At 44.1% G+C, this 19,744-nt stretch overlaps 1 protein-coding gene across 2 annotated transcripts in view; it reads left to right on the top strand.

Annotated features, from left to right (window-relative positions):
• Positions 1-19,744, top strand: part of LOC115482298 (transmembrane protein 176B-like) — a 123,937-nt gene that overhangs the window by 12,593 nt on the left and 91,600 nt on the right. Inside the window, exons 2-5 of one of the 2 annotated variants that reach the window (XM_030221999.1) lie at positions 7,586-7,734; positions 7,813-7,874; positions 10,268-10,378; positions 15,655-15,711. In XM_030221999.1, the coding sequence (XP_030077859.1) occupies positions 7,605-7,734; positions 7,813-7,874; positions 10,268-10,378; positions 15,655-15,711 (360 nt within the window). In that variant the 5' untranslated portion in view covers positions 7,586-7,604. Of the gene's footprint in view, positions 1-7,585; positions 7,875-10,267; positions 10,379-15,654; positions 15,712-19,744 lie in introns of both variants that reach the window. The other variant, XM_030221991.1, reaches the window with a different exon arrangement.

The raw sequence follows: 19,744 nt of genomic DNA, 5'->3' as shown, positions 1-19,744 counted from the left end.
TGATGGAACCCACGAGGGAAGGATTGATGTTGGATCTGGTGCTTGCAAAAGGACGAAGTATTTCCAATGTCTGTGTGGGTGCCCACCTAGGTAATAGTGATCATCACACAGTGGTTTGATGTAAGAGCAAAAGCGGCGTGTGGATGCACAAAACTCATAAGTATTGGATTTCAAACGTACTGATGTTGGTAAAACGGGGGGAATACTTGAAGGAGCTGACGGCAGGGGTAGGAATTGGAGAAGTGGAAGTACAGTGGTCCAAGCTGAAAACTGTTATAAATATGGTAACCGATCTTTATGCAAGGAAAATAAAAACAAGAGAAATAGGAAGCTTATATGGTTCTCCAAACAAGTGGCTGAAAAAAGTAAGGGCAAAAGAGGCTTTGTTCAAGGAATACAGAATAATGCAACGAGGGTTGCAGAAAAGATTATAGGATTAAGCTCAAAGAGGGAAATATGGCTAGCGAAAGCGCGGGCGGAAGAAAAAATGGCTAAAGATGTAAGAGAGGTGACAAGACAAAGGAGAAAAAAATAGGGATGGAATTGCAAGACTGAATATAGCTACATGGAGAGTGATGAGGATAAAGCAGACAACGTGCTAAACAAATACTTCCATTCGGTGTTCACAGAAGAAAATCCTGGAGAAGGCCCGTAGTCATTTGCCAAGGGAATATCTAGGAATGGAGTGGATATTGCTCTGTTCACAGAAGAAAGCGTTTATAAGCAGCTTGAAAATCTAGCAATGGACAAAGCTATCAGGCTGGATGGGATGGATCCCAGGATACCAAGAGAGCTCAGAAGTCCTGGCGGGACCTCTTAAGGATTTGTTTAATCTTTAGAGACGGGAGAGGTTCTGAGGGATTGGAGACAAACTGATGTGGTCAATCTTCACAAAAGTGGAGACAGGGAAGAAGTAGGAAACTTCAGGCCGGTAAGCCTCATGTCAGTGGCAGGAAAAATAATGGAATTGCTGCTGAAGGAAAGGATAGTTGACTTTCTAGAAGCCAACGGGTTACAAGATAAGAGGCAACATGGCTTTACCAAAGTAAAATCCTGCCAAACAAATTCAACTGGGCTGACCAAAGAACTGGATTAAGGTTGTGCACTAGATGTAATCTACTTGGATTTTAGCAAAGCCTTTGACATAGTTCCTCACAGAAGACTCTTGAATAAGCTGAAGGGGCTAAACTTTAAGTGGTGAACTGGGTTGGAAACTGGTTGACCTACAGGCGACAGAGGGTGGTGGTGGTGGTAAATGAAATAGGCTCTGAGGAGAGGAAGGCGAGTTGTGGAGTGCCTCGGGGGTCAGTGCTGGGGCCGTTTCTGTTTAATATATTTGTGTGAGACATTGCTGAAGGGTTAGAAGGAAAGGTTTGCCGTTTTGCAGATAAAATACTTCCTAGAGGAAGTAGAAACCATAAGAAGGGATCTCCAAGAGTTAAAAGAATAGTCAAGTGTTTTCCCACCACAGAGTTAACACATTTGTCTGATATATAGGTTTTCTTAATTAAACTTTAATGCCAAGAAGTGTGAGTGATGCACTTGGGGTGCAGAAATACAAAATGGACATACCAGATAGGAAGGGAGAGATTGATAAAATTAGCTTAGGAGAAGATCCTTGGGGTGATTGTGTCCGAAGATCTCAAGGTGACAAAACAGTGTGACAAGGCGGTGGCCGCGGCCATAAGGATGTTAGGCTGCATAGAGAGTGGTATAACTAGCAGAAGAAAGTACATGTTGTTGGTGAGGCCCCATTTGGAGTATTCAGTTTTGGAGTCCTTATCTTGTTAAGGATGTAAAAAGACATGAAGCGGTTCAGAGAAAAGCGATGAAAATGTTAGGTGGTTTATGTAGCAAGATGTACATGGAGTGATTTGCGGACCTAAATATGTATACCCTGGAGAAAAGGAGAAACAGGGATGATATATGTCTGTATTAATCCAGAAATGAGAAGGTGGTAGAACTAGAGGGCGTGAATTGAAGTTGAAAGTGGGCCAACACAGGAATAATGTCATTAAGTATTTTTTTTTTTTCCTCTGAGAGGGAGGTAGATACCTGGAATGCCCTCCCACAGAAAATGGTAGAAATTAAAACTGTAACTGACTTCAAAAATGCGTGGGACAAACACAAAAGAATCCTGTTTAGAAGGATTGGATCCAAAGAAGATTAGGGTTAGATGTAGGAAAGCCAGTGGCGGGCAGACTTCTATGTGCACTGATCAAGGCTGAATAGACTTGGGCTGGAGTGGAGCTTTTCAGGGGGTTTAACAACTTCAGAAATTTTAGAATAAGGGCCGGGCAGATTTCCACAGTCAATGCCCTAATAAAGGTAAGGCTAAATCAAGATCAGGTGTACATATGATGTATCACTTCGTACCATCTTGGTGGGCAGACTGGATGGATCATACTGGTCTTTATCTGCGACCATCTACTATGTTACTATATACAAATTCCAGACCAGTTCACAAATCTGACTAGTAAGGAACAGGAGCACAAATCTAACAGAAGTTGTTACTTTCCTCATATCCTGCAGAGCAAATCAATCTGAAGTTTATTTCATGCTCGGTGGACAACATTACCAAGTTGGACAAACGTACTTGTCCCTTCACTGACCTAAGGAAGTTTTTTATAAGCTTCATCTTGCTACAGTTGCTACCGCTACATTCACGCAAATCTCTGGAATGCACTACCAAAAACCGTTAAAATAACGTACGACCACCTCAATTTCCGGAAATCACTAAAGACCAACTTGTTCGAAAAGGCATACCCTACTGACCCAAATTAAATGCCTGAACCCAGCAACACAAAGAAACCAAAACTTGTAATGAACACTATACAACTCCTCTTCTCTACGATTCCCTAATAGGTCTGTATCACATTTACTGTATCTCATTGACAATAACATCACTCTGTATTTGTTTCATCACCGGAGGTGACTAACGCCTCACGGTACTATGTAAGCCACATTGAGCCTGCAAATAGGTGGGAAAATGTGGGCTACAAATGTAATAAATAAATATAAAAATATGTAATCATAATAATGCTTATAGACAGAAAATGGAAGGCGGTCCGAGAGAGGTCCCTCAGTGGAAAATGGCTAAGGAATCGTGTATTTAAACAAATCTTTGTTGAGTAAGAACTTGGTATGCATGTGCTTAACTATAAGTTGTGTTTTTTTTTTTTAATTGACCAAGAAGAATGAAGGGGTAAAGGTACATAAGTAATGCCATACTGGGAAAGACCAAAGGTCCATCAAGCCTAGCATCCTGTTTCCAGCAATGGCCAATCCAGGCCACAAATACCTGGCAAGATCCCTAAAAAATACAAAACATTCTATTTTGCTAATCCCAGAAATAGTGGATTCTCCCCAAGTCCATTTAATAATGGTCTATGGACTTTTCTTTAGGAAGCCGTCCAAACCTTTTTTTAAACTCCGCTAAGCTAACCGCCTTTACCACATTCTCTGGCAACGAATGCCAGAGTTTAATTACACGTTGAGTGAAGAGAAATTTTCTCCAATTCATTTTAAATTTACTACATTGTAGCTTCATTGCATGCCCCCTAGTGCTAGTAGTTTTGGAAAGCGTAAACAGACGCTTCACATCTACCCGTTCCACTCCACTCATTATTTAAACAAAGTGATGTACTTTTAGGATGTGAAGGAACCCTGGAAACAAGGCTGAAGTAGATTTATGAAAGCTGGTTGTCTTAAGCAGCTTTTTCTTTAAAAGAGTAAATGAATACAGGCTGGCTTCTGGAGTGTAGATGGCACTGAGCATGAGGAGAGCAAAATTCAGTTCTTAGACTAGGGAACACTGGTGAGGGAGGAAGGACATAAATATTTAGTGCTTCATGATGAGCATCACCAGACTTATAAGGTTCCTGTATCTATATGACTGTGCCATGGATCAAGTAGTAAAAGAAAAAGAGGGGGGATGGGGAAAAGACATGTCGTGCAAGCAAGACAGTTTAGTGATGCTCTATAATAAGACTTTTTTCTTGCCCTATACAAATTTATCTTCTATATTTGCATGTTACTTCACTGGATTTTTCTATATTTGCATGACATGCTTCACTGGAAGCAAATTAAAGTACCTTTCAAAAAGAGGCAGGAAATAGCTGTAAAAAGAAACAAACAAGAAAAAAACCCAACCAGAAAGGAATGAAGAAGGGACTTTCATGAACTAAAAGGACTATGCAAAAAGTCTTCATACCAGTGTTTATATATCTTCAGCTTGGAGCAGATCTTGCTGAAGGGAGATATGAGTTCTGTAAAATAAACTGAGTGGAGTGGAATGGGTGGACATGAATCACTTGTTTTACTCTTTCCTAAAGTACAAGGACTAGGGAAACACAATGGAAGCTGCTAAGTAGTATATTTAAAACAAAGTGTTTAATTACACTCCGTGTGTAATTAAACTCTGGAATTCATTGCCAGAGAATGCTTACCACAGGGTTTAAAAAAAGGTTTGGATAATTTCCTACAAGAAAAGTCCATAAGCCATTATTAAGGTGGACCTGGGAAAATCCACTGCTTTTATTTCTAGGATAAGCAGCATAAAATCTGTTTTACTGTGTTGGAATCTTACCAGGAACAAATTGTATTTACATGTTAGTTTTTTTTTTTAATTTTGATTTTGCTCACACCTTTTTCAGGTGTAGCTCAAGGTGAGGTACACTGGATATTTCTTTGTCTCAGGAGGGCTCACAATCTAAATTTGTACCTGAAGCAATGGAGAGTTAAGTGACTTGCCCAAGATCACAAGGAGCAGCAGCAGTGGGATTTGAACTGGCTGCCTCTGGATTTCAAGACCAGTGCTCTAACCACTAGGCCACTCCTCCACTTGCTATGCCTTCCCAGTGCTCTGAGAATAGTGCACAAACAAACCTTGCTCTTATTGCTGGGCACTGTTCCATAGGCGTAATTTGACTGTTTCATTTGGGGGGGCAAAGGATGGGCGGAGCATATTATCATATTCATTTGCATATATACATATGCAAATGAATATGCTAATATGGAGGAAGGAATTGAAATTTACAGGCAAAATATCACAGATGCACATTTCAAAAAGCCGACGTATTTCAATTAATAAATTCTGAATAAAATACTTTTATCTACCTTTGTTGTCTGATCATTTAGTTTTTCTATTCACTTTGGTCCCAGTGTCTTCTTTCCAGTAGGCTTCCCTCTGCTCCCCACCCTCCCAGTCCCATCCATCTTCTGTTCCTTCCCTCTGCTGTGCCTGACCTCTCCCAATCCCATCCATCTCCTGGTCCTTCCCTCTGCTCCCAACGCTCCCAGTCCCATCCATCTCCTGGTCCTTCCCTCTGCTCCCACCCCTCCCAGTCCAATCCATCTCCTGGTCCTTCCCTCTGCTCCCAACGCTCCCAGTCCCATCCATCTCCTGGTCCTTCCCTCTGCTCCCAACGCTCCCAGTCCCATCCATCTGTTGCTCCTTCCCTCTGCTCCCAATGCTCCTCCTTCCCTCTGCTCCCCACCCCTCCCAGTCCAATCCATCTCCTGGTCCTTCCCTCTGCTCCCAACGCTCCCAGTCCCATCCATCTGTTGCTCCTTACCTCTGCTCCCCACCCCTCCCAGTCCCATCCATCTCCTGGTCCTTCCCTCTGCTCCCAACGCTCCTCCTTCCCTCTGCTCCCCACCCCTCCCAGTCCAATCCATCTCCTGGTCCTTCCCTCTGCTCCCAACACTCCCAGTCCCATCCATCTGTTGCTCCTTACCTCTGCTCCCCACCCCTCCCAGTCCCATCCATCTCCTGGTCCTTCCCTCTGCTCCCAACGCTCCTCCTTCCCTCTGCTCCCCACCCCTCCCAGTCCAATCCATCTCCTGGTCCTTCCCTCTGCTCCCAACACTCCCAGTCCCATCCATCTCCTGGTCCTTCCCTCTGCTCCCAATGCTCCCAGTCCCATCCATCTGTTGCTCCTTCCCTCTGCTCCCCACCCCTCCCAGTCCCATCCATCTTCCATCTGCTCCCCACCCCTCTCAGTTTCATCCATCTTCCTTCTGCTGCCCCCCCCCCCCGCGAGGTCCAAGATCGTGACTCCGTCTACCCCCCCTCTCTTCCTCCCTCCCTCTGGCACAGGCAGCAGTCTTTTTCAGCGTTCCTGGCAGCTGTAGCGATGTACACGCTGCCTTCGGCTCTGCCCCTGAAGCCTTCTATTCAAGTTCCTGTTCCCACCTATGCGGGAACAGGAACTTGAAGAGAAGGCTTCGGGGCAGAGCCAAAGGCAGCGTGTACATCGCTACCACTACCAGGAATGCTGAAAAAGACTGCTGCCTGCGCTGGAGGGAGGAAGGAAGAGAGGGGGGTAGACGGACACGCTCCTCTCCGTCCGCTTGGCTTCCCTGCCCTCTCTGTCTGCGTCCCGCCTGAAAGGAAATGACGTCAGAGGAAGGCGGGACGCAGTCAGAGAGGGCAGGGAAGCCAAGCAAACGGAGAGGAGCGTGTGCCTGCTTGTTTTTTTTTTTTTTTAAACTACTGGGGTGGCGGCGCCTCGTCGTCAGCTGACGACTTCCCCCTGATGGTAACGAAAATGCTACTCTCTACAATACCAGCACCTGCACATGCTCAGTCCTGCCAGCTGAGATAGTTTTTTTGTTGCGGGGGGGGGGGGGGGGGGACACTTGATGCCCATCCATTTCTTGCCTAGGCCCACCCAAAATCTGTTTTCTGGCTATGCCCCTGCCCTCTAAGCTGTGCAGGAGTCCTCCATCTACAGTCTTGCCAGTAGGGGGTGCTGTTTCACTATTACGCTTTCAATAGGGAAGGACAGGCAAGCTCTGATTGAAAACACAATATTGAAGCACCGCACTGCCCTTCCCTCTTCCCCTGCAGCAATGCAATTGAACTTCTGCTCAGCTTAAGGGAACAGTGCAGCTCCAAGCAGGCAGTGGAAGGATTGAAGAGGATTTGTTTTGATTTCCAGTTTAAAGTCTGCTGGGTTTGAATTTTTTTTTCTTTTGAAATCGAAAGCCTGTAAGTGCCAGTACTGTGAAAGCACACATTAGTTCCTGTTTTTTGTGCTTAAATATAAGCCTTATAAGTGAAAAAAAAATAAATAAACTTAAAGGCGCAGAGGAGTGAGTCCAATGTGTGCTTCAGCCGGTTTTGCCTGGCGCACACAACAGATGTGCTTATCATGAAACTTCTGCGCATGCGCCATACATGTTCTTGCACCTTGCTTTCACTTTTACAGTGCGCATATAGTTTGAATATTTCCTTTTGATTATTATAAAGCTATTTTTTTTCTACACTGTTCCGTTAGTATGGGATCTGCAATGTAAGTTTTACCATGGGAGTTCTAATAGTACGGACTTATGGGCCAGTCGTGACGAGAGCTAGGATTGGAACCTGTAGAGTCCGCTAGAAATCCTGATAACTTGATTGCACTATAGCTGTCTTATTCCTTGGAGTAGCAATGATGTAACAAGTTCTTAACAAGTCTTTGTGACCTGTTTTTATGGAACTTTTGATGCTTTCTTGCAGGACAGGTTCTTATGCCAATTTTCAGACAACAAATGAATTCACACATTTTATATCTTTGTGATTTATGATCTTGCCTTGTAGCAAACATTTTTGCCACAACATGTCCTCCAACGTTGTGAGTGTGAACGGTGCAGATGTCACAACAAACGCCTCTGACCGTACAGTTATCAACATCACCATAAACCAAAGCTCATCCCTCGTGTACCTGATGGAGTCTCTGAAGTCTCTGGGTAAAGGTATTGGATCTCTGGGTAAAGGCATTGGATCTCTGAGTAAAGGATCTCTTAGTAAAGGTATTGGATCTCTGGGAGTCAAAACAATACCAGTACCTGGAATTACCATGTCCAAGGGCGAGCAGAAAACACTTGGAGTAAGTGATATCTTCTCACTTGTCTTAAAATAAAAAAAAAAAAAATATATATATATATAGGCAGCATAGAATGTGCTGATTATATAGGGTTTTATAAACATGTAAACTCTTTCTTAAAGCTCATTACCCATACAGCTTAACCTTGAGGCTTATTCTTGGTGGGCAGTATGACTTTGGAATGAGAATGGAACTGTGAAACTGAGACCAGAATAAAATCCCATTACTAGCACCATCTTGCTCTGTGAGCTTACAAACTTCTTTATAGGGGCATTGCAGAGTGGGGATTTGAAGGGAAGTGTGTAGAAAGAGAAAAGGGAGAATGCATTATCATTTGCTCTTATATGGTCTGTGCCAGAGCCAGTGGTGGGAGGCGGGGCTGGTTGGGGGGGGGGGGGCGGGATGGGGCTGGTGGTTGGGGGGGGGGGGGGCGGGGATAGTGCTGGGCAGACTTATACGGTCTGTGCCCTGAAAAAGACAGGTACAAATCAAGGTAAGGTATACACAAAATGTGGCACATGTGAGTTATCTTGTTGGGCAGACTGGATGGACCATGCAGGTCTTTTTCTGCCGTCATCTACTATGTTACTATGTTCTTTAAAAGTGGGCATGGAAGGGAAAGGGTTTAGGATTTTAGCTCATGCATGTTCTTCAATGTAATTGACACCAGGGCCGTGCCAACACGGTAAGCGAGGTAAGCATGGCAGGAGCCGCACCATGCTTACCTTGCCCTCTTCTTCCCAGATCCTTTTCCTTTTTTTTTGTTTAAATTTACCTCTGTCCGGCGGCGTAGCGTCAGTGAGAAGGAGGCGGCGCTCCCCCGCCCCGACGTGTCTACTAGTCTTCTTCCCTTCGCTGTGTTCCACCTTCTTCTGACGTCAGAAATGACGTCAGAAGAAGGCGGGACACTTAGCGAAGGGAAGAAGACTAGTAGACACGTCGGGGCGGGGGAGCGCCGCCTCCTTCTCACTGACGCTACGCTGCCGCCAGACAGAGGTAAATTTAAACAAAAAAAAAAAAGGAAAAGGATCTGGGGAGAAGAGGGCGGGCAGTGTAGCGATCGTTTTCGGGGGGGGGGGGCGGCGGCGCGGTGCCAACGGGGGGGGGGGGGCACCAGAGGCGCCAACTGCAGGGGGGTGCCGGAGACCCTAGGTACGGCCCTGATTGACACAGTATTTTTCTGACCCCATCCCAGAGGGGGTGAAATCTATTTGTATCTGAGCCACAATGAGATTTGAACCACACTGCCTGGTAATCAGCCCGCTGCTCCCAACCATTATCCTACTCCTCCACTCCATAAGTAAAGATACTAAGCAGCCAAAAAATGTGAAAGTCAAAGGCTCAAGAGACTTCTCTGCAAGGGGACCATGTACAGGTTCCTGGAGTAATTTATTTGCTGCATTTGTACCCCACATTTTCCCACCTATTTGCAGGCTCAATGTGGCTTACATTATGTCGCAAAAGGTATAATCATAAACAGAGTAAGAGGTTTGGTTTAATTTAACATATTACTGTGTAAGAAATTAGGTATATAGGTCTGTAGAATGACCCATCTCTTCAACAAGGCATACAACAAAGATCAACCAATGTGAACACACACAACTCCTCCACATATATTCTGAACTATCTTACAATCCCTGCTTGTTATACCATGATTTTGTTTTATTAATTTCATATTGCCAAAGATCCCTCTTTGACAAATGTCTATCTTCTAGCATCTTTCCACTATTCTAAATGTAATGTAAGCCACATTGAGCCTGCAAAGAGGTGGGATACAAATGCAATAAATAAATACATAAAATAAAAACAGGTAAGATATAATGACCAATAGTGATAGTATGATTAACATAATCAATTTAGAGGGATCAGTATTAGTTGATTTAGATATAGAATGGAATCAAGTCATTAAGGAGGATTCTTATTATAAGTCTGATATTAAAGGGGCAAATATGGGAATAAGGCTTGAAAGTGATTCAGACTGATAATCACATCCTGCTTCTGGGAGAAGTCTGCTGAGGTTTTTGTATTCAAAGTCTGGTATAAGTCTCACATGTGTGAACGTTCCTAGAGACCAAAATTCTGTTTACTTGGAGTGGCAACTGGTTACAGCAGGTACAGCAGAGTCAAAGTAGAAACAAAACATATGGGCAGATTGGCTGGCTGTTTTCTCAAGAAGGGACCAGTTAAATTATTACAGATCAGCAATAAATTTGAAATGGGTGATTTAATGGACAAATGCTGATATTAGGAAGAGTGATCCTCTTTCACAAAAAATGAAACTGACTATTTTATAAGATCCTGGAACACTGTTAAGACTCTTGATGTACTGTAACATTTCCAAGTCAGCAGGTACAAGCAAGAATTTTAGTAATTCTTTTTTGCCTTCACTGTTATAGGCAGTTCAGATAATCGTTGGCTGTATCTTCTTTGCCTTTGGAATTCTCGTTTGCTTTGGGCCCTACAATCAATTACATTGGAATGGGGTCCTTTTCTGGACTGGTATCCCAGTGAGTATTCAAAATGCTGAAATTACTTTGTTTGAAAAGTGAGCTGATTTTAATCCTACCCGTAGAAATCTAGTAGTGTGGTCAAACAAATGAAAAGTATTAAATGTGTAACATTTCCATCAGTCTATTGCTAAGGACATTCAGGGGCTGATGCTGGAACCCAGCAAATCTCACAGCTGGTGGTGCTGTCCTGTCTAAACTCTGTTTTACTAACAGTGACAGCTCTTGCTGGACTCTTTTCACATAGAGAATTAACAGTGTACTTAGATACTTTGGTATGTAACTCCCTCCTGGATTCTTCCTATAATAAGGGAGTCACAATCTTGATGCCATCTTACTCCAGTGGATCAGCAGGAAGATTCTCTTTCAGTGCTCTCTGTGTGACTGTATTTACATTTCTCCAGTAATGAGGCCTTTGCTGGTGGTGGTGCAAAATAAACTACTGTACTAGAAAATATTGATATTCTGGGGTGTGACATCTAAAATTAACCAACTATAGACCAGTAGCATCCATTCCCTAAATAACCAAAATAACAGAAGGGATGGTAACCAAACAACTCACAGATTATCTAAACAAGTTCTCAATATTACTTGACTTCCAGTCATGATTTCGCTCTAATTATAGTACTGAAACAGTACTAGTCACGCTCATGACGAAATTCAAACAAACGATTGCAACCGGCAAGAATATATTACTTCTACAATTCAACTTGTCAAGCGCCTTCGATATGGTTGATCATGGAATCCTACTGCACATCCTTGAATACTTCGGTATTGGAGGTAATGTCCTTAATTGGTTTAAAGGATTCCTTACTACACGCTCATATCAAGTGACATCAAACTCAAATACATCAGCCGCATGGACACTTGAATGTGGAGTTCCACAGGGATCTCCCCTCTCACCGACTATATTCAACCTAATGATGACACCCCTGGCCAAACTACTATCAAACCAAAACCTCAACCCGTACATATACGCTGATGATATAATGATCTACATCCCATTCAAACAAGACCTAAAAGAAATTTCCAATGAAATCAACCAAAGTCTACCTATCATGCACTCCTGGACAGGTGCCTTTCAGCTAAAACTCAACGCAGAAAAAACCCAATGCCTAATACTCACCTCTCAACACAACACGAGCAAATTTACCACCATCAACACACCAAAACTAAATCTACCAATTTCGGACACCTTGAAAATTCTTGGAGTCACCATTGATCGGCACCTAATACTTGAGAATCACGCGAAAAACACAACCAAAGAGATGTTCCACTCAATGTGGAAATTAAAAAGAATAAGACAATTCTTGCCAAGGACCGTCTTCCGTAATCTGGTACAATCATGTACCTCCCTGTCCTCTGCAAGATGCCCCCTTTCTCAGGAAAAAAAAAGGGGGACAAGGTAAAGGCTTCTTTTTTTCTATATTTACAATATCTCGTCTGTGTCCAGCATCTTCCCTTTCTGTTCTCCTCCCTGTGCAATCAGTGTTTCCCAACTTTCCCAGCCCTCTTTCCCCTTACTATAGTCAAGTACCACCTGTTCCCCTTCCTTCCTCTGGTTCTCCTGTACTGCAGCAGCCAACAGTGTCCCCTTTCTGGTAGGCAGCTTAAGCTGAGCCCAAACAAAAGGTCAAGCAGGTATAGAGGGAGGCTCCATTACTTTTTTTTTTTTTTGTGTGTGTAGCAGAGGCAGCTAATGAGCTCTGGGCTCAGCTGCAGTGATGTGCAGAGCAGGAAAAAGGGTACTGATGGATTCTGTGGCCCAAGGTAAAGAGCCAAGCTGTAGCACTAAGGGTTGGGGAAGATGTAGAGGGGCATAATTGACCGCAAACGCCTATCTCCATTATCACCGAGAACAGGTACGTGAAGGGGTGAGAAAAACCGTATTTTCGAAAAAGATGGGCGTCCATCTTTTTTTTTGGTAATACGGTTTGTTTCGGGCAAATGCATCGGATTTGTGTGGATTTGAGCTGGACGGTATCTTTTTCAGCGATAATGGAAACTAAAGGCGCCCAGCTCAAAAATGAACAAATCCAAGGCATTTGGTTGTGGGAGGGGCCAGGATTCATAGTGCACTGGTCTCCCTCATATGCCAGGACACCAACCGGGCACCCTAGGGGGCACTTGTAACAATAATAAAAAAAGGAAAATACCTCCCAAGTCCATAGCTCCCTTCCCTTGGGTGCTGAGCCCCACAAATCCCCCCCCCCAAAACCCACTGCCCACAACTCTACACCATTACCATAGCCCTTATGTGTGAAGGGGGCTTCTGCATGTGGGTACAGTGGGTTTTGGGGGGGGGGGGTTGTAGCGCTCCCACTTACCAGCACAAGTGTAAAAGGTAGGGGGGACTGGGCCTGGGTCCAGCTGGCTGAAGTCCACTGCACCCACTAACACTGCTCCAGGGACCTGCATACTGCTGTGATGGAGCTGGGTATGACATTTGAGGCTGGCATACAGGCTGGGAAAAAAGTTTTTAAAGTGTTTTTTTTTTTTTTTTTGGTGGGAGGGGGTTAGTGACCACTGGGGGAGTCAGGGGTGGTCATCCCCGATTCCCTCCAGTGGTCATTTAAGGCACTTTTTTGGGACTTGTTTGTGGAAAAAAAAGGGTCCAAAAAAAGTGACCTAAATTCATGCTAAAACGCCTTTGTTTTTTCGATTATCGCCCAAAGGCGCCTATCTCTGCTCATCCGATAAATACGCTCCAGTCCCGCCTTCATCACGCCTCTTGACACGCCCCCGTCAACTTTACCCATTTCCGCAACGGATTGCAGTTGGAAACGCCCAAAATCGGCTTTCAATTATACCGATTTGGGCGCCCACGGGACAAAGACACCCATCTCCCGATTTGGGTCGAAATATAGGTGTTTTTCTCTTTCGAAAATAAGCTGGTTAGTCTTCCCAAGACTGATACTGGGCATTAATTGTCATTCATAGGAGTAGCCTAGTAGTTAGTGCAGTGGACTTTGATCCTGGGGAACTGCGTTCAATTCCCAATTCAGCTCCTTGTGACTTTGGGCAAGTCACTTAACCCTCCATTGTCCCATGTACCTATATATACTATCCAGCTTATTTTCGAAAGAGAAAAACGCCTATAGTGCGACCTAAATCGGGAGATAGTTTGTCTCGCAAAGGCGCACAAATCGGTATAATCGAAAGCCGATTTTGGGCGTTTCCAACTGCACTCCGTTGCGGAAACGAATAAAGTTGACGGGGGCGTGTCGGAGGCATGGTAGAGGCGGAACTGGGGCGTGGTTATCAGTGGAGGAGAGATGGGCGTCTTTAGCTGATATTCGAAAAAAAAAAGGCGTTTTGACCGCGATTTTGGGTCACTTTTTTTGGACCCTTTTTTTTCACGAACAAGTCCCAAAAAAGTGCTCCAACTGCCCAGATGACCACTGGAGGGAATCAGGGATGACCTCCCCGGACTTCCCCAGTGGTCACTAATCCCCTCCCACCAAAAAAACCCCACTTTAAAAACTTTTTTTCCAGCCTCTATGCCAGCCTCAAATGCCGTACCCACCTCCATGACAGCAGAATGTGTTCGATCCTGTCACACCCTTTCCCTGGGTCAGATGTGGCTCTCGGATGCAGTACAGGGTCACATCAGCATTGCATTGTGGTGGGTGTAGGATATTGGGCTCCGTGATTTCATTAGCTTGTGTTACAGTCTCGCAATGTTGGTAGTTGGTAGGCTCTTCTCCCATGGTGCTTTTCCCCCTGCCTACTGGGTCAGAGTGTGCCCTGTTGTGTTTCCTGTTGTAGTCCATGCGGTAGTGGCCATTTTTGTAAGCCAGTTTTAGTTCCCTTTCCTGTGTTAGCCACGTTACAGAACTTAGTTCTTCCCTTGAATGTGGCTGAAAGAGGGCATTGTACAGCATTCTGCCAGCTCTGACCTACTGCTCATCTCAGTACCAGGGAGACTTGTTGCCAGTGGGGCACAACCTCTGATCTGCAGTTAACTGTGAGTAAAGGCGGTTATTCCAATAAAGGGCGTTTTTGGAGAGATTAGTCTTTAGGTGTCAACTGGTGTGCCAATGTTATATAGCAGCAACCAGTCCTAGAGGCCTGCGTGTATGCAGATCCCTGGAGCACTTTTAGTGGGTACCGCAATGCACTTCAGCCAGGTGGCCCCAGGCCCATCCCCCCCCCACCTATAACACTTGTGCTGGTAAATGGGAGGCCTCCAAAACCCACTGTACCCACATGTAGGTGCCCCCTTCACCCCTAAGAGCTATGGTAGTGTTGTACATTTGTGGGTAGTGGGTTTTGGGGGAGGGGGGTTGGGAGCTCAGCACCCGTGGTAAGGGAGCTATGCATGTGGGAGCTTTTTCTGAAGTCCACCGCACTGACCTAGGGTGCCCAGTTGGTGTCCTGGCATATCAGGGGGGTGAGTGTACTACGAATCGTGGCCCCTCCCACGACCAAATGGCTCGGATTAGGACGTTTTTGAGCTGGGCGTTTTTAGTTTCCATTATCGCTAAAAAAAACAAAACACCCAGCTCAAAAACGTCCATTTTTTCGAAAATACAGTTCGGCCCGCCCCTTCACGGACCCGTTCTCGGAGATAAACGCCCATGGAGATAGGCGTTTCCATTCGATTATGCCCCTCCACGTAAACCACAGGCAGTATATCAAGTCCCATTCCCTTTCTTTTGGTTGCCCTTCTTTGTACTCTAAGGGCCCTGTTTACTAAGGTGTGTTAGTGTTTTTAGTTTGCACACTAACCGTGTAGGTGCCTATAGGGGTATTGTAAGCACGCACATGGTTAATGTGCATTAAAAACGTTAACGTGCCTATAATGCTGCTTAGTAAACAGGGCCCTAATTCTGCAAGCTTTTCAGATACTTGTGGAGAGAGAGACACAATAAGATTCTTTCCTAATTCCCAATATTGTTGGCTTTTTTTTTTTTGACTGCTGCTACATACTAATCAGATATTTCAATGTATGGGCCATGATATTTAGATCTCTTTCCTAGATGGCAATCTCTAATATGGAACCTAGTATTGTCTCACAATTTGCGGCATTGTTAACTCTAAATAATTTGGTGTCTTCTGCAAACTTGAAGACCTCACTCACTATTCCTGTTTACAAACAATTTGTAAGTTGTGCAAGCCCAATTGGAGTGGATAAAGTTGGATATAAACTTAAATCCATCAGAACAGGGAACATTATTGCATCTGTCTTGTGACTCTTGAAATTGTATAGTGTTTAAACACACTAGTTTTACTTACAATGTACATCTTTTTCTTTTTTTTTTTTCCTTTTACAGTTCATACTCTCTGGGGTAGTTTCGGTTCTCACTGAGAGGCGTCCAACCCGCTGCTGGGTGAGTAGCTAATCCGGCTGCATTTTAAGATGTGCAGTCAGTTTTACTGAGGTTCCTTCTCCCCCCCACCCCCCCCCCCCCCCCATTAAATACACATATTACATGACACTGTGTTTCATTTGTGATGCGTTTGAAAAACTGATGGCTGCCATGTTTCTATCTTGGTGACTTGTCATCAGACTAATGCTGTTGGCAGAATACATCCCAGTATGAGCTGCCAGTGTAGTACTGAAGAGCAGCATGGGATAGGGATTTGGACGATTGCAGGAAGGTGTGTGTGTGTGTGGAGAAGAATGAGGAAAATGACATTGATTTGGCTGATAGGGATATCAAATGTAAGACTATACAATAATTGATATATTACTGTTTGTTTTTCTTTCTCTCTAGTTCTAAGGTAGACTATGGCTTTATTAAAAAAAATAATAATAATGAAATGAAATTTATACATACACACACACAATTCTAAATGTGCATTTAATAATATAAAAACCCCTTCCATACTTAAGGTGATAATATGCTAAAAAAAACCATCAAATGCTGAATCCTCTAGCATCACAACTCGGGCACTCAGCACATACCTAACATACATTCTTTTTAATAAATACTAATACACAAGAATCCATTTCAACAGATAGTGGAATTTATTTGGGCCGCAGCCAGGAAAGTCTGACATTATAATTGTGAACATAATACATATAACATTAAATCACTTGCCATATTCTTAACATTTAGCTCCTGCCTGGGTAAACATTTTCATTAACCGCTTACTCTTATTCCCTCACAGGCGTGCCATCCAAGCACCCTGTGTCCACGCTGTGCTGTCTCTCTTAGCACCCATTGGCCTTTTGGCGTATCCCGTTGCAGGATGCACCTACACTTTTTTTTTCCAACACCCAATGTTCTGGGCCTCCTGACTGTCCAAGTCGGGAGACAAGCTGATTCAATGTTCTTTCTTTCATATCTCCGCTAACATGCGGGCATATATTTCTTTGATTAAATTTCAGCTTTACCCAACATAGATTTTACACGTAACTTACAACCGTTAGCTGCCAAGATGCTGTGTACCCGGCACTGACTGTCAGTATAACTGTAGTAGTATAACGTCCTTGCTTGCTGTGGACTCCTCCTGCTCCTGGCTGCTGCCACCACCTAATGTTATCGCCTTGATGTAGTCCTGAAAATCAAAATTAAGAATGAACCAATATCTGAGGGGTGTACCCCATCTGGTCTATATAGCCCATCACAGGACCCTGTTATTAGATCGTTCCTAATTATGTGTCCCCTTTTTTTTTTTTTTTGCATAAATTTTTCCATCCATTTATTAATCTTTTTTTTTTCCCTAGTCTTGTCTACCGACCAGTGAGATCTCTTCCCCGCCACCCCCCCTCAGGATGATGGTGGACCAAGCCAAGCGCGACCGTGGTATGAGGCTTGCTAGTGTCGGGAGATTATTCTACATCTTTTTTTTTTTTTTTTTTTAATAGCAACACGCTGTTGACTGTGGCCAGATCGTTACCACTCAAGTGCACGAGTACAGCATATAGAGTAGGTTGGGTCTGTAGTGTCCATAACACGGTCGGCATAAATTGTTCCTACCTCATCCCTCTGAGGCCTAACCAGCTTACTAATACCTTTTTTTGTGGGAAAGCCAAAGTTCCCACCGGTCAGTCTGACTTTTGCCCTTCTCTGTGCCCAGTGTATATACAAGTGTTCGCATATCCAAATCCACTGCTTCTCATCCAGGTGACCTGCAAGTCATATGTTAAGGAGGTTGTATTGCAAGGAAGCTATATTGTAACAAAAAACATTGATTCAATATCTGTTCTGCCTAGCGGCCATCCTGCCATCGTTCTACTCCGTTGACCGGTCTAATGTACCATTTATATACATCATATTTCCATCTGCCTAGGGCCCTGATTCGCTCACTGGGGAGTCCAAGTGCTGCTGCTGAAGCAGCCGCCCCAATTCTGAAGGAGTGCATGCCGTAACTGCTTGGTTGCATGCCTGCCCACTCAATACAGAGGTGCAGAACTCTAGTAAATTGGAAGCTGGTTAGTGGGGTGTGTTTGTGATCAGCATCCAATTGGATCCCTGCAGCCTTCCTTCCATATAAGCCTTGAAATTGACGGGGCATGTTAGGTCACCCACGTCCTGGTTTAGCAGTATGTGGGTCCCTTTGGCCAATTGATCTGTTTTGGATTTCCAAATTAATAAATCAATGGAAGTACCTTTTTCAGGGTCACATCTCAAACTAACAGACCCATATCAGGGTAGGCTAGCTTGGATTTAGAGACCAATTTATTTATACAGAGGGTGCCGTGGAAGCCAAGGAGAAGGCACATTTGAATAGGCGGGTCTCAGTCACTGGCATACACCTCTTCTATTATACTGAAAAGGTGAATCAGGTCGGCATGTGTAATGGGCTGTCTCGTATCCATCTGTTTGCCCTGGCCCTGTCCCATCCCTTCATCATTCTGGTAACAACAAATTTCTTAGTTGGATTGTCAATGCCTGCTGCTGTTGTGAAAAAAAAATAACGCTGGCTATCGTGGATCTACACGTGCCTTACTGACTCCCTTTTCACATGACTTTAGAATGAACTTGACGAGCGTGGTTTACATTGAAAATGTCTCTATACCCCTGCTGTTCCATGTGATGAAGGAAGCATAGGAATGCGGCTGTATATCTTCTCTGCATCAAGTCCCAAACCTTTATGGGCCAAATGCTGCCTGGAACTGGTTTCAAATCCTGCGCCCCCATGACAGACAGGATCCAGATATCTGAAATTTTAAAACAAGAGAGAGCATCTGCTATGGAATTCTATCTGCCTGATATGTGCTTGGCTCTAATGGCCCCATTAAGATACAGACACTGTAGGACTGTTTTTCTCAGTAGATTAATAGTGTAGGCTGTATTGGCCGATAACTTGTTAATGGTTTCAACAACCGCCATGTTATCTGAGTGAAAGATGAGTGCCTTGTTTGCTAGGTGCTGGCCCCAAATATGTAAAGTTGCCATGACAGGGAACAATTCCAAAAATGTATTCTCTCATGGTCCCTGCTTCAATCCAAGTCCTGCCAAAAGGATAAACCATTAAATGCCGTTAGGAATTTACTCCACATCACCAGGTCATCTTTAATGGCCTTGGTTACCTCTGTGGTTGCCAATGTTATTTTTCTTGTGAATATACATCCTATAGGGATGACCCTCATGGCAAAGCATAGTAAACCCAGGAGTTCTGGAATTGCTTTAGTGTTGCCTTTTTGGCTTGTAGCATCTCCCTTACTGCTATCCTAAGTTTGGTATTTTCTCTTTTTGAAGTCTGGAATACTGTTTGATAACATCATGCTCTATACCTAAAAATGTGATACGCTGCAGGGGCCTACTGTTTTATCGGCTGCTAGCGGAATGCCAAAGTTAGTAGCATCTTGAGTGAAGGTTTGTAACATGGCTGCGCACTCTTGCGTATCTCGTCCTATGAACAGAAAGTCGTCGAGGTAGTGAACAAAAGAACTAAACTGTTCAAAGTACGTGCAAGAAATAGCGCAGCCCATTGGGATGCATTTGTCTTAGTAGCATTGGTCCTCAAACCTAAAACCTAACAAGTGAAATGACCCGGGGTGCACAGGTAGGAGGCAGAATGCAGATTTGAAATCCACTTTCGCCAATTTTGCTTGTGCGTCATGCGTTCTGTGAGGAGGCAGGAAACTGCAAAGTCCAGAATGCAGTGGAGCAGCAAGGGAATCAGAGTCAGGGGAAGGACTGTAGGCAGGAGAGTGAGAAGCCAGGAGGTAATTGGGAAGTTGAACCAGGTGTGAGGGGTTTTCAGGCAGCTTTGTTAAAACATTGGTGGGAAGCTGGTTGGGGGAGATGGGAAGCGCTGGGGAAGCTCTCTGCTGAAAAGGTGATAGCTGCACTGTCCTCTGAGTAGGAAAAGTAAATGTTTTTGTTTAACTGTTTAAACCGTGAAAGTTTGAGGAACTGCTCTAAGTCTGAAAAGGTTTAATTAGAAGACTCTGAGTAAATGCCTTTT

This window comes from Microcaecilia unicolor, chromosome 1, assembly GCF_901765095.1.
Source record: "Microcaecilia unicolor chromosome 1, aMicUni1.1, whole genome shotgun sequence".
In the NCBI taxonomy this organism is placed as follows: domain Eukaryota; kingdom Metazoa; phylum Chordata; class Amphibia; order Gymnophiona; family Siphonopidae; genus Microcaecilia; species Microcaecilia unicolor.
Note: the sequence above shows the minus strand (reverse complement) of the source record. Positions and strands in the feature narration are given on the sequence as shown.